This window comes from Ambystoma mexicanum, chromosome 3q (assembly GCF_040938575.1).
Source record: "Ambystoma mexicanum isolate Mex_15411 chromosome 3q, UKY_AmexF1_1, whole genome shotgun sequence".
NCBI lineage: Eukaryota > Metazoa > Chordata > Amphibia > Caudata > Ambystomatidae > Ambystoma > Ambystoma mexicanum.
In genome coordinates this window covers 764,042,304-764,057,969 of record NC_090926.1, presented here as the reverse complement: position 1 = coordinate 764,057,969, position 15,666 = coordinate 764,042,304, and the positions used below count along the sequence as shown (strand labels likewise).

Below are 15,666 nucleotides of genomic sequence, written 5' to 3'. Positions count from 1 at the left end.
GTTCCCGACAATCTGGCTTCCACCATGGTGACAGAACTGAAACAGCCCTGCTTGACCTTAAGAACCAAATTGATGACATCAGAGACACAGGCAAACCCACCCTACTCCTCCTGCTAGATCTCTCTGCCACTTTTGATCTGGTAGACCACAAGCTACTCTGTCAAGACCTCTTCTCCTCAGCACACTTCTCCGCCACCGCCATCGCCTGGATCTCTTCTTTCCTCCAAGGAAGAGCTATGCAAGTCTTCTCCGACCAAGCGTCTGCGAAACCAGCCATCATCCAATGCAGAGTACCACAAGGCTCCTGCATTTTCCCTACACTATATGACATTTTCACTAGACCTCTCTTCAACACTCTTGACTCGCTCAGCATCATGTACACCAACTATGCCGATGATACTCAAGTCCTCCTACCTCTGTCCGGTGACTATGAGGCGGAAGCCAAGACCCTTAGCGCCACCTACACTACGATCCACACCTGGATGGCTGAAAACTGGCTTTGCTTAAATGGTGAAAAGACAGAACGCCTTTTGCTAGGATCCACCGACAGTCTGGAAGAACTCGACATCTGATACTCCTCCTTCAACATTGACAACACAGCTATCCCAGTCTCCCAGGCCGTAAAAACACTTGGAGTCTACCTAGACGCCAGCCTATACATGGCCAGACAAGTTAGTGCCATCACCTCATCTGCAGCCTACTACACTAAATCTCGAAAAGTGGCTAGGCCATTCCTCACCGCCGCTAACTGCCTGACTATTTCTAGAGCCCTAGTTGGGTCCAGATTGGACTTCTGTAATGTCCTCTTTATGGGTACCTCAGCAAAAAACCTTGACAAACTCCAAACGGTCCAAAATAACACCCTACGCGCCGCTATAGGCATCCCTAAAAGGGAACACATCTCCGCAGCCAGATGACAAGATCACTGGCTGCCTGTCCGCGAATGTGTATTTTTAAAACACTTGCCCTGACCCACAAGTGCATCCATCACACTGCTCCGCCCTACCTCTCCATGAGATTCAACATACCCCCCTCCTCCAGACCTACAAGAACACCTTACGCCAACTTGCTGATTGTACCCAGAGTCAAGCGCGCCAAAGGGGGTGGTGTCAGCTTCCCTTTCATTGCTGCAAGGCAATGGAACTCCCTCCCACTAGCCCTCAGATCGGAACCCTCACACCTTTCATTCTGCTAAGCTATCAAAACAAGGCTATTCTCTTAAACCACCCACCAAAGTCAGCAGTGTCCTTATTCCATGCCACGATGTGAACACAGATAATAACAACTTTATATAACATGCTCTGATGCGATAAGCCATACACTATGTAACCTCTGTGTAGCCTTATCGCCCTTATGTAAACACATCACCATGTACCCCACTATGTACACTGATTTGTAAATGTAACTAGGTTTTCATGTAACAGCGCCACAATGCCTGAGGGCTGCCTGTGCGCTTTATAAATGCAAATAAAAAAATAAAATAGGTCCACTAGCGGGTGATATGCACATTACATATAGAAACAAGGGGTGGAAACCAGACATTAAAATACACAGTAATAAAGGTCGAAGAGGATCCCAATGGCAACACCAACAAAATGGCAGCAACCCTAAACCTCTAGGACACAGTATTTGGAAAATACAAATTCACGCATCACAGTTAATGAAAGGCCTAGAAGGGAGCGTGGACATTTCTGAAACACAGCCAGACAAGAGACAAGGAAGGAGGCAATTAGGCTGAAAGCTCCATGGGATTCAGGGAACAATAGATGCAATGCCACCAGAACTAGTTACATTGTAATCATCAATTAATGTCAGCAGAAGTGACATATCTTTAAAAATGCAATAAAAATCACAGGTGCAAGGAAAATTCCAGTCTTTGTCTTAAACCTCATTGGACCCAAACTGGATGCAGAAAAAATGTCCAGGGGCAGGTAACATCCCCCCAAAGTCATTTTGCATTGTTTCAGGTGAGGAAGATGTTCCACATAGCATTGAAAGGGGCAAACTGAGGATAGCACAGGGGCAACGCGCTAGTCTTGGAAGCAAGAGCAACAGAGGTTTGAATCCCAGATCCGTGCTTAGAAAACGACCTCAGGTATGCTATTAGGCATATTAAAAAAAAAACAATTAAATAAATAATGTCAATCGGCAACCCATGTGTATGGTGAAAAAGGCAGAAAGATTTCACTTCTTCCCCACAGGTGCGGATTTGGTGGTAAACAATCCTTAATGAAGATTTCTAGAGGCAGGTTTAAGAGCCAGAAGATGCAGCACAGTAGCAAAATCCCCAAAGGAAACCGATGAGAAAATGTGGTCATGCATAGAAATCTCGATCACAGAATGTGTGTATGGTGAATAACCCACCCACAGAGGACCCAGAGGTATGTGCTGACAGTGTAAGTTCCTCAAAAGCCTGGACCCGGAAGGCTAAACAATACAGTAAGTAAATCCTTCTTTTCCAGGTGCTGTTTACAGTAGCCATAGGGGCTTGTACCCCGACTAACGACATCCCACAAAACAGAAAAGAAGGTCAAGTGCCCTTCCTTGGAGTGGGACCTTCAAAGCAGAGAACAAGTTACAGTTGAGAACACTCCAAAAAAGTGGGAGAACCCAGAAAAGCAGGTTCCAGTCTCTGGAAGAGAGGGTGCCCAGCCTCCTCAAAAATGATTCTACTTGAGAAACTACGGAGGGCGCCTCCCAGAACGACCCTAAAGAGCAGGTGAGATGGTGTGCTGGAATCGCAGTACCCTTCCAGGCGACGGCAGCACCTAGGCGAGATGACCACAGTGCTAAATTTGGAAAATGGCAGTAAAACAACTCAAAAATGGTCCCAGCACGCAGGGCCTGCCCAGCCACATATGTTGAGGAAGCATAAGGGTGGCATATTCCCAGGAACGACAACCAGCAGCCATAAATCCCAAGCGGAGATCAGCCCAGGACACAGTTGTTCAGCCGTAGTGCCAAACCTGGTTCTGAAAATCCCCCACTCACCCCAGACCATCTCCACGGAAGGTGATATGCCCCGTGCAGGGCCAGGAATTGTTATACACCAGTTCAACCCACTATAGAGGGTGCATGGCTGGTCCCACAAATATCCCCATGTGCACAACATACTGCCTCATGGTTAGCCTGATCAAAGTCAGCCCATGAAATAAAATGGCAGAGAATAGGACTTAAAAAAATACATTGGTACGCCAATGGCTAACCAAAAGGTGCATTGGGCCACCAATGCAGTAGATCGACGTGCACCACTGGTGAAATTAATACTGAATTGGAACTGCCACCAGACTACCCTATGAAAGCAGTGTAGGGTGATATCATATTCAGCATGGGTCACAAGAAAATCTTGGATTACATATGGTTATCAAGACATTCTTGGCATAAAATCATGAACTTGAGAATAATCGAGACAACAAACAGCGATCACGATGTCCTAGTTCTGGCCATGAACTTACCCTCGAAAAAAACATACCACGAGAATGGCCCAGAGTCTGGAGGTAAACAATGGGCAAAACAGACTAAGATTAAACAGTAAGCAAATAACTGCACTGACCAAGAACTTCCAAAACTTGACCTTGTCTGACGAAGCGGCTCTAAATTATCGCGCGCTTTTACTCCGTAACAATAAAGGATCCCTCCTGAAGACACAAACAAATAAAATTCACACCCATGCTTGGAGCACTAAAGTTATCGAAGAAAAAAAGAAGACACAAAAAGAAATTCGCAAACTGAAATTACAAGGAGGGCTGGACACATTTGTAAAGATAAAACAACGGAAGCAAAAATACCGCAATTGGGTGAAAGCTTTTGCCTTCCTCCGCGATCAAGAATGAGGCGAAGCAATGTTGAGACTTATAAAATCGAACAACTGTAGAGAGATCTGGCAAATCATAAACAAATGCTCCAGAAACCACGCGGACATAATGGCCAGTGGGGTCGCGGAAAGTGACTGGAAAAACCACTTCAATAGAGTGTTCGCGAACGAAAACAGCACCTCGATGCTTGTACATGAAGCAGCGGAAGTTGAATGGGACTGCAGCGAGAAAGCCGAAGATATATCCACGGCAATCACAAAGCTGAACAACTGGCGCGCGGCCGGTCCTGATGGCATCACCAATGTGATGTTGAAAGCCAACAAAGACGAATGGTCAAATTTCATCGCCAAACTATTCGCAAGGATCGCCGAATATAAATATAAATACCACACTCATGGACAACGGCCATTATAGTTCCAATTTTCAAGAAGGGCAATCGGGCTGATCCTGCCAACTATCGCCCGATTGCCCTACTAGATACAATTGGCAAGATATTTGCGAGCTTCCTACAAAAGAAACTATCAGCATGGGCAGAAATGAAGAAAATCAATGATTGCCGTCAAACTGGTTTCACCAAGGGAGTCGGAACGGAAATCAACCTGACCCTGGTAAACATACTAAAGCTGGACTCTCTAGAAAAAAGGTCAAAGTTATTCATAGCTTTTATCGACATGCATCAAGCATTTGATGCAATAAATCGTGAAAAACTATGGCAGAAACTAACAACTTGGGGTTGCCCAGAGAATTTACTACAACCTATAAAAGCACTCCACACAATGATGTCAATTCAGATAAGATTAAATGAAAAAGGACACCTCTCAGAAGCCGTGAACACTCAAAAGGGAGTGAAGCAAGGTTGTCCGCTCGCTGCTTGCTTGTTCAAACTATTCATTGTAGACGTGCCCTTGGCTCTGAGTAATGTGAAGTGCTTTTCACCAAAAATAAATGGACACTACATCAACTGCATAACTTATGCTGACGATATAGTCCTAGTCGACACGACTCAGATAGGACTACAACGTCTACTGACACAACTTCATCAGTACATGACCATCAATGAACTAAAGATAAATGGTACCAAAACGAAAATAATGCAGATCGGAGCAGTAAAAGCTAACAAAAACAAAAACTTTCGGTGGAAGATTGCTGACACACTAATTGCTGAAATTGAAGAAATCAGATACCTAGGGGTAACTATCAATAAATCGATACGGGAATGGAGCTGGGCACAAGATATTGCACAACGTATGAAAACGTTGGCAATACAAGGCAGACGCATTCATAACCTCTTTGGCAAATTCTCACTAATTCCAGTAAGAATGTTTTATCACCAAAAGGTAATAGCAGCTATCACCTATGGGTCCGAGACAGGGTGGAATCTGGACCTTCGAATTTGGGCAAAACCTGAAAGTTTATTTTGGAAAAGAGTGTTGCAGCTATCAAAATATATATCGATGATCGCCATCAGACACGAGCTGGCCCTAGACGAATTATATTCAAATGTGCTCTGGAAGTCGTTAGCTCTGCTACGAAAGATGCACATGCCAAAACCAGAACCAGCCTACGAAATACTCGCGATAAGCAACTGGCAACACCATACAGGCTTAATATTGAAATGGGTACAAGGTGTAAAGGCGATAATGCAAGCGGCTGATATATAAACAGAGTTGTTGCTGGTACAACCACAAATTGTAAAACGAAAACTGCAAGAATGGTCATGGATAAAAAACCTGGAAAAGCTTGAAGGCCTAACAACCTCTCCAAAACCCGGACCCACAAAGAATAAACTAAACGTAATGCCAAGATATCTGGTGCAATTTCCTTCCCGATATCACTGTGATAGATTTCTTCAACTCAGATTAAATGCCATCAAGACTAAAGAAATGTTATTCATGAGACATGATCAGGTAACCACGGACAACCTATGTAGACACTGTGGGACCGAAATAGAATCAACAAGACACTTAATAACAGAATGTTTGATGCTCAAAGACTTACGTACTCTCCATTTAGGAAAATTTGCACCGTTGCACATGAACACGGACGATTGGTGGCTTCAAATATTAAGTGGAAGTTCCGTCCACCTATCATGCTCAGTGATAAACTTTATAGCCACAGTGTTGTGCTTACCAGGACTGGAAAGCTAAATTGAAAAGATAGGAGTCGGATACGACCTGATTAATTTGTGTCAAGTGAACATGGAAAGAAAATGAGAATAATAATGATAGGAAGTGAAAGTTTTGTAATAAAAGTTTGTAATAAACTATATGTTACAATAAAAAAAAATCAAAAAAAGATATCATATCTGTAGAGCATAAATGTTTAAGAAGCACCCATGGGCATGAGAACCTTATGGGAAGCCAAGGTCCAGAAACTCTGAGTGAAAATGGGTTGCAGTGGCAGTCCCTCTGCCAACAAAAAATAGGCCAGTAATCCAAAAAAGAAAGGGGGAAAGAGCAAAAAGTTAAGGGGACGTTGAAAAGGACCTACAGAATTCCCAAAAATGTTATTCTATCTTAACACCAATATATTCTGTTTCTTTAAGTCCCTTCCAATCCAGGAAGACTCTCTGTACCTATCAAACACTTCTTTATGATAAAGTGACAAAAGGCCAGAATGGAAATAGTGCATGGCTGCAGAACAGCAAGAGGCCAGAAAAAGGGGAAAGTATGTTAATAAACAGAAAATGAAGATAATTAAAGTTGCTTATTCAGGACATTTCTCCTCATTGTCTTTAACTTCATTGCATGTGCCTCACTGATTACAATTCCAGATAAATAATTTTAAACAACTAGGAGTATTGCAAAGACACTAGCCTGGCACTATTTTCCTCCAATGTTCTTTTTTAAACAAATACACCCTCATTTCATCTATCTAGATTCAGTACTTTGTTGGCGGGTCCATAATCTGTATGTTCAAGTTTCCATATTTTACTAACAAACAGAGAATTTAAATAAATATAGACATCAGGCCTTTGAAACTGAAATGGTATAGAGGGCTGATTGAATGTAAACACCCATACCATGCCCAGAGGGCCCCAAGGTCATAAAAGGTTGGTTCTCTAATTACCCTGAGTTTTAGCGTGAGGATTCTGTGAGGTTGTGTCTCCCGAAGTTGGAACCTGTAATCAAATTGTGGACACACCCATCACAAAAAGTACCATACAGCATAAAGCTCTGTATAGTTCGGAAAACAAGCTATATGATGCTCAACTAAGGTACCATGGGTTAAGATGAAAAAGTATATGGAAACATGTTAGGTATAACTTTGAAGAAGACTGTGCAGATAACAAGTGGAAATGGGGTATTCAACACTGCTAAATAAACATGTCCCATAGCTGAGGGAATTTTCATCACATCGCTTGGACTCCCAAACAGATGAGGATGTATGTAAAGTACCCTGCGACTCGCTCAGGCTCTCACATGCATTATTTGACTGTTGAGTGCTGAAGACATAATGCAACAGACCCTTGTAGTGGTTATGGTTTGTTGGGTTTATTGCAACTTGTATTTTGATTTCCAGGATGGGGATTGGCAGAGTGACAGTTTGTGAAGGGCAGGCTTTTTCTTATGGTCAAGTTGCGTCACCGGGCCCTGTCTTTAGTAATATAATGTATAGTACCTTCTCCTCCTGCTGGTATTCCGCTGGTGAAACTATTGGTATTCCTTTGTAATGATGCAGTATAGGCACACATGACACAAACTTTCTAGGAACAAGCAGGCCACCATACTTTTCTGACCCAAGACCCCCCTTAGGGAGTTAGAGAGCTGCTACCTTTGTACACTGCACAGGACCTTCCCCCAGAGTGCCAGGATGAATACATGGGGGAGGTGGTTTCGCAACAGACCTATACAGCCCAAAGTGATGTTATGGAAACAATTCTGTGGATGAAATCTACTCATTTCCATGGTAAGTTTTATTTTAATTAGCCGCCTTCATTAGTGGATTTGCAGACTCACTCCTTTGTGTGTCGCTTTTTACACTCTGCGCTGCTAGAATAACAGACTCCCTTTTCAAGGCTACAATTCCTTTTTTACCGAACCCTAATAGAGATCAGCACACGTGTGCTTCTCATAGGCCAATGGTGTTGAAGAATGTTGATGCAAACAGCTTCACAGGAGGCTCAATCAGGACCCAATGTTACTGGATAACCAAAAGTTGGTATTCCAGATGGCAGCTATCCAGAAGAACCAGATGACAGAGATTCTGCTGTACATCCAATTCTGATCTAACTGACTCCTCGGCAAAAGGAGAATGCCATCCTTATTGACATCATTAGATGCTCCAAAACGCTTTGATTGGGTGAAATGGGATGTTGGGCAAAAACATTAGCTAAGTTCGGATTTGGACAGATGCTGAATTTGGTGAACTAAGTTGTCTCCACTGCAATGTTTTGGGTAATTTGCTATCTATGCCAAAAGAAGTTGAAAAGAAGGTCTAAAGATAGTTTCCTTCTTTCATTGCTGTTTTTAGCTTTGGTAAAGGAACACTTGTCTCACAAGGTGAGAGGGGAAGAACATGAGGGAATATAATATTGTGATATTTAGTATGAACATGTTTGTCCATGGTGAGGCGGCTTATCTCTATACCCCATCGTTGCATTACCTAATCTAATTGAAGTAGAAAAGTAGAACATTCTGAAAGGGTCGTGCAGGATTAAAATCAATCGATCTGCTAAACAAGGCGGAAAATGTAGAATAACCAATGGATGGCCAACACACAAATCGACAGAGCTCCGGCAGAGTTCTCCTCTGTTTCATGCAACGTTCTTTGAACCTGTTGTTGCTGTAACAGGGTCAGTCATCAGTGGTTGAATTCAGCAGGGTAACCCGGATATACACCAGGGAAATAAGAGGGTGCCACTGGAGTAAGGTGTGCCATTCCACTCATCGGACGGATTGGTGATAGGGATCCGGATTGGGTAATGGTGTGCTGTTCATAGAAATGAGCCTAAAAACCTTGGGCCTCATTACAAATGTGGTGGTGCAGGAACAAAGCTGTCCCTGTAGAGGGGCTGGGTCCCTATAAGAACAGTTGACAGTTTGGTGTGAGTGTGGGTCTGTGGAGGCAGCAAACAAATTATAGAGCGCGCTGGAGAAGGACAAAGAAAGTGAAGGAGGTAGCAGCAAGGAGAAAGGAGGTGGAAGGCGAAAGAAGGAAGGAGGCGGAGGGCATCACAGGAGAAGAGGTGAAAGGAGTCAGAAGAAAAGAGTTTTAACAAGTGAGAAGAAATCAGGGGAAATAATGAAAAGTGGAAGAGAGTGGAGGTGGAAGGAGTGACGAGAGTGGAGGTGGAAGGAGTGACGAGAGCGGAGGTGGAAGGAGTGACGAGAGCGGAGGTGGAAGACGTGAAGAGAGTGGAGGTGGAAGGAGTGACGAGAGCGCAGGTGGAAGACGTGAAGAGAGTGGAGGTGGAAGGAGTGACGAGAGCACAGGTGGAAGATGTGAAGAGAGCGCAGGTGGAAGGAGTGTAGAGAACAGAGGTGAAAGGAGTGAAGAGAGTGAAGGTGGAAGGAGTGAAGAGAGCGGCAGTGAAAGGAGTGAAGAGACTGGAGGTGCAACGAAAAGATTGGAGGTGGATGGAGTGAAGCGTCTGGAAGTGGGTGGAGTTTAGAGAGACAAGGTGGAAGGATTTCAGAGAAAGGAGGCAGTAACAATGAAGAGAGACAAGGTTGATGGATTCCGGAGAGAGGAGGCCAGAGGGAGAAAAGGAGAGGAGACCAGAGGGAGACAGAGAGAAGAGGAAGGTAAGAAGCACCCACATGAGGTTAGGACTAAACCTGGAGAGAAAGGGTGAAGGAAGTGTAGAAAGGAATAAGGAGAGTATGACTCATAGGAAGTTGCTAAGAGAGACTTTCAAAGAGATTATAGGGGAATTGAAGAGAAAACTAGTTCAGAGGATGGTATAGGTGGAGGGACAGGTAGGCCCAAAACTTGACATGGGGAGCTCTAGAAGAGGGGGAGATACTTGCATGTGGCCAAGTGTCGAGGAGGTGCAGAAGGCAAGACAGAAGATGGGGGAGAAGGTGACAAAAAGCTACCCTTGGGCATGGAAACGTTGTGATCCATCAAGGCTGAGAGCAAGGCTGGGGCGCTTAGAACAGAGCCATGACCTTAAGAATCTGACCCTAAGCCTATGGAGAGAGTGAGCCTACAAGCAGCCTCGTGGGAGCTCTGTGGGTTTGCTTACCTTGAACAGTCCTAACAAATGGGCTAGCGCATGCAGGCACACATAGGACCCAGAGGCGCATGAAAAGGGTCTCCCCTTTATCAAGGAAGAGAAGCAGACAACCAGAACCTAGAAAGCAAGGGGACAACAAAAATGGGTGCTCATACTGAAGCTGCAGGACTGTGAGTTATTTGGGAAATGATCAACCACTCCAGGAAGGGAACCCAGACAGGCATTTTGCAACCATTAGCCCAGAGTAGAAGATATACACTCGTTTTGTTTTTGAAGATTGATGTTGCCGTTTACTTGGTTTGCCTTGATTTTAACCATCCCTAATAAAACTATGTATAATTATAAAACCTCTGTGTCTGAGTCGGGTTGATCCTATCCCATCACACATAATGCAATTGTTCAAGTTGGACTGAAAAGCAAAAGCCAGGACTGCATAAGCACCTACAGATTGGAATAGGTCATATATGCATGTTGAAATGGTTTATCTTAACAAGTACAGTATAGTATTTCTGTAATGGAATAGCCAGCTTCTTCAGCTTGGTGCTCATCTCTGAGCCGATATTTATAGGCATTGTCGTTAATGCAGGTACAGCAGGTGAAGCGGTTCACAAGTTCAAGAGTTGCAAAGCACAAAAAATAAAAGTACTGTCATCCTAAAAATGTGGTTCTTTTAATAGGGTAGACTGAGAGCAAGAGGGGTGCACAAGGTGCATACAAGTTTGCAGTTGAGTTGTTTGTTTGCTTTTTTTAGTTTAATTGGTTCATCAGGTATCATCGTACATACACCCATCAACACCTTGCGACAGCCAAGAGGAGGTATCTGGCCCTCTTCAGGAGTTTAACATCTCCATATCAGTGGAACACCCTCACATATGCTAAACATTTATTTTCTTTACTGTGCATAAGGGATGCCCCAGTTCTCTTCCAAATCAGCTATATAACCCAGTACAAGAGTGGAGTCCCCGCAATATGTAACCTGTGTTTGACAAAGCATTTAAGAAAATGAATATTGGTCCAGTGGCTCTGGAAATGGAGAACTATTGTGACCTAGGGGACACAGTCATCATACCCACTCACTTGCTCTCCTTTTCTCTGTCTTTCTCCTAGGATGGGGTGGAAAGGAATGAGTGCTGAGGGAAAAAGACCTTTGACACTGGTGCAGCACACCAAGGTAAGTAACAAATTGTTCCCGTAATGGAGAAACCATTTGGTGTACCCTTTGGAGGGGAGGAGTACCGCCCTTTCAGTTGGATAATCTGCACCTGCCATTGCGCAGACACTCCCACCACAAACATTCTAATTGATTGTCGCTGCCGGAACTAGGAATAGATGGCTGATGAACAGTTGCTCTAGTGGCAGTGAGAGAGGGTGGGGGTAAGTGTTTGTGGTGAGCTAGTGTGAGGGCACCTGCTGCTTCTTCAGGATCACAATTTCTGTGGTCTTAACCCCACTGTCACAATTCAAACTGTGATGCCTCACACCCCCTGTCACATGTGCAGACTGACTTACCCGTTCCTATCTGCACAGCAGCGCTTAATTTGTGGGGTGGGTGCTTGTCGGGGCTGAGCCCTGGCACTTATGTCTGAGTTTCTGCACTTATTGCTGATTCCAGCTTGATTATATGGTGTTCTGGCAACTTTATTATTTTAACTGGCAGTTAGTCAAAGTAACACATACAGCAACAGTGCAAGGTTCGAAATTGGTGGGAGCTATTTAGCTCCTACCTCTAACCTGGGAGAGCCTAATTACCTTGAAACCAACATCTACCACAAACTCCGTTTGGATGCCCAGTCCAAGAGGTGCTTTACAAACATGCATATGTGACATTAACTTTGAGTGTTTGCAAATGTTAATAAAGAAGAACTAGGACATAGCTAGGGCACATTTAAACATAATGGATCATACATAATAGCAAAAATGTTAACCTGTGCATCTCATGTGGAGGTTAGATGTGTGGTGCGCTGTGTACCCACTCCTGGTTACTTGGCCATAGCTCCTGCTTACTGGGGATGCCTGACAGCCAAGAGCTGGTTTTATCTCCTGCACATTGAACCTTATTGTTGGGCTCTGCAGTGTGCACAGGCCAGGGTCTCTTCATGGGCTGGCTCATTGTTATTCATGACCCTGATGACCCAGGTTGTCAGGGCTATATATCCATTTTCATGAATAGCAACGGGTTTGACAGTGACAATGCTGGACACTGCTGCTGGCCTTGTCCTCACACTGCTCCACTGAGCCTACATGAAATTGTTGAACATTCTCAACTGCCATAACCCATCAGGGTAGTTTGTCAACAACAGGACAGTTGCCAGCAGCCCCAACACAGGGGCAAGATCAGTAAAAAGGCCAATAACGAAGAGGAGTCATGAGTGACAACCTATATAAGACAATCTTGCTACAGTGTTTGATAGCAAAGTTAATGAGTCAAGTAATGATTTTGCCTGCATTTGTCCATCAATTTGCCGTAGGAAGAATGTTTGCTCTTTTTGTCTGTGGATAGATGGTTTACCTGTTTCACTTGCTACTGAGAGGATCAGAGCAAAATGTTAATGATGATGTGTTCTAAAAGAAACACTTAAAACATTTAGTTTATTTCAAAGCACAACTGATATGTTATGTTGATAACTGTAAACCACAAAGTGGATCCATCACCCTCAATGAGCCGGTGGGAGTTGCAGCTTCAACCACAAATATGTTGATGCAGTATGGAGCAGCCGTGGGTAGTGTCAATAGTGGAAGGGGAGTTGCCCACCCCAATGCGTAACAGGTGTGCCAGAAAATATTTGTGCCTTGGCACTTACTTTCTTACAAATTAAGCACTGCTGCACAGGCCAGACTAAACTGCTCTAACCTCACTGATATCTTTCCAAACTATGTGAGTTAAATGCTCAGTTGTAAGCCAGCTCTTAGACTCTTAGACTAAAACTAAGTCAGGGGGAGTTGCTTCACTCCCCCTGACATAGTTTTAGTCTAAGAGTCTAACTCCCACAAACGCAACTCCATAGTGAACTGCCTCACTCCCACTGGCAGATAGCCAGAGCTTCCTGCCCAACTCTCCAACACATCCTCCTTATGCTGCTTAGTAACCTTATACCGTATGTACCACTTTATGCCTTTTGCTCAGCAATCTATGTCGTGTACACTGCCAAGTCAGCTCACAAGAATTTCTGACCCTTCAGGCAGGACCCGGAAGAGGGCAAGGACTGTTTTAAGATAACTGAGAAAACCCTACCACAAATGGAATGGATCTCTGACCTCTGTCTGCATTGTCAGGGTCACTGCATTGGCAATAAGTGCAGCAGTCTACAACTGAAACAAAATCCAATCAAGGGTTTGGTAGGCTGAAAGTTCCCAAAGCTTCAGCTTGCTAAAACGCCATTCTGTGGACAAAATCTCTCTGGGAAACATATTTATGGCTTTCTGAAGCAAGCCCACAAGGGATGTCGGTGAGCTTCTACATTCCAGCCAAAGACCAAGAATATTTCTCCTGGAAGCTTCTTAGCAAACTATTTAGCTTCCATTCCATCTTCCAGGTAAACCAAAGACTCATTCAAAGGTGCCTCATTCATCCTCCAGCAAGGAGGCTATCCCCGATCCAAGCTTTACTCACTGCACTTTACCATCTGCAGGTGTCATCAATGCCAGAGGTTGTCTGGGGTCCCATTAGTCAGTTCACGAATGCCTGGAACCAGTCCATCACCGGCTCCTGGGTGTTATCAGTGGCACAACATGGATACCAACAACGAATTCTGACCGTCCCTCTAGTTTACAGTAGCCTGGAGACGCTCTCCTGCCTGGCACTCAACGCATCATCAAAAAGTATGCCATATACAACAAGATACTCCAAGAGAAGATTTATTTTTCTTGTGCAGAACAAATCTGAAGAGTGGCGACTTGTCTTGAACCTAAAACACTTGAACGCGCTTTTAAGTAGGGCTGGGTGACATATCTAATTTTGGAGATATATCAATATTTTTTTTTAAATGATATAGGATTAAACAATATCGTTAACATCGAGATATATGTGTATATAGATATGTCAATGATTAAATTAAGATGACAAATCAATATGACAAAATGTCACTTAATGCCTATTTCAGTGCATATAGATATGTGTATCCTAGCCATTATTGTTGAGATGATGTCCTTTTGAATCAATTTCAATTTTTGAATGAGTTTAACTGATAATTAATGTTAGAGTTGTGTTTTGAATTTACTGTTCTGTATTAGTACTGTTGGCATCTCACATGTAGTTGGCTTACAACTGAGTATTTAACTCACATAAACAATATCGAGATATATTGTATATCGTCATTCAGCCAAAAGAAATCGAGATATGACTGTTGGTTAATATCATCCAGACCTACGTTTCTGAATCTGGCCTGGTGGACAGATTTTCAGAGGCCAACCAAGTTATAGTGAGCAGGGATCTCTGAGAGGTTAGCCAAAACCCAATCAAATCAACAGCAGTCAAGGCTCTCAGGAGCGACTGAGTTGGGTCAGAGGTCCACAATGAGTTCACTCAGTGACTCGCACAATAATTAAATTTAGACAGGGATGCATACAAATACAAATATCTATTCTAGGCCTTAAACAAACACTAAAAAATGAAACAAGCAGGCGATGTTATCTCACAATACTCAATAATAAACATATTTACATTCACCACAGGTTCGCAAAATGCATTCAATGACTTAAGGGAGCACAGGAGGTAAGTAAAGTGATGCAGTAAAGTTGGAACCAAGTCACAAGTGATTTTCCCTAACTTCAGCAGTCCAATCCCCAAGAAGAATGCAGCCTTCACCCCAAAGGTCACAGGGGCCACAATGCTTCTCCCCAGAATGTATCTGTAGCCGTTAAGTGACTTGTGTTGCTGATTGTTCAAAAGAAGAGATGCAACAAAGTTACTAGGTAAGAAAAATGTGTTCTCATCCTTCAGTTGGTACTACTCAGGTTCAAGGGCCTAAAGGCAGTGGAATGGAATGGCAGGATGCCATGAGACTGGTCTAGAGGACAGGTGGAGACAGATGCTTTGCATTTACTTACCGCCCTGACTCTGATTTTGTCTTCATGGATTGACTGGGGGGTCACTGGAGGTTGGATTTCCTGCCATTGGTTCCAGTGTTTCGGTCAGGTCCAGGAGCAGAGTGCAACCCTTGGCAATGGAGGAATGCAAGATTTACCGATGCAGCCCTCTTCAGGTTAACTTCACAGGATGGGGGAAGGTGAGTTCCTGCGACAGCCACCACACACAGAGGGCCACAGGCGTCCTTCCAGTATTGTACAAAAGGACTGAAAAAAAGGTCCACCTATACAAAAAGTCCAAAAAATGCATACCACCAAAGGTTCGAACACCAAAAGTTCTAACCTTTGGTGGCATGCATTTTAGGTAAGTAAAACATTTTTTTTAAAAGACTGCGGTGGCTGCAGGGGTTTCCCCCCGAAACCCCACTCATCATACTATACAGTATAGTGAGCGGGGTTGTGTGGGGGGAACACCCCTGCTGCACCGCCGACAAAGGTATAAAAAAAACGGGGCTGCACGGGGGTCCCTCGTAACACCACGCTCACTATACCCGAGGAAAAAAAAAAAAGAAACAAAAGACGGGGGCTGCCGGGGTGTCCCCCACAACACCCCGCTCACTATACTTCATATACCTGCAGCTGCCA

General features: G+C 43.9%; 1 protein-coding gene across 1 annotated transcript in view; it reads left to right on the top strand.

The window, feature by feature from the left end:
- Window positions 1-15,666, top strand: part of MYO15B (myosin XVB) — a 721,855-nt gene that overhangs the window by 476,106 nt on the left and 230,083 nt on the right. Inside the window, exon 30 of the mRNA XM_069654768.1 lies at window positions 11,104-11,167. Coding sequence (XP_069510869.1) covers window positions 11,104-11,167 — 64 coding nt within the window. The remainder of the gene's footprint in view (window positions 1-11,103; window positions 11,168-15,666) is intronic.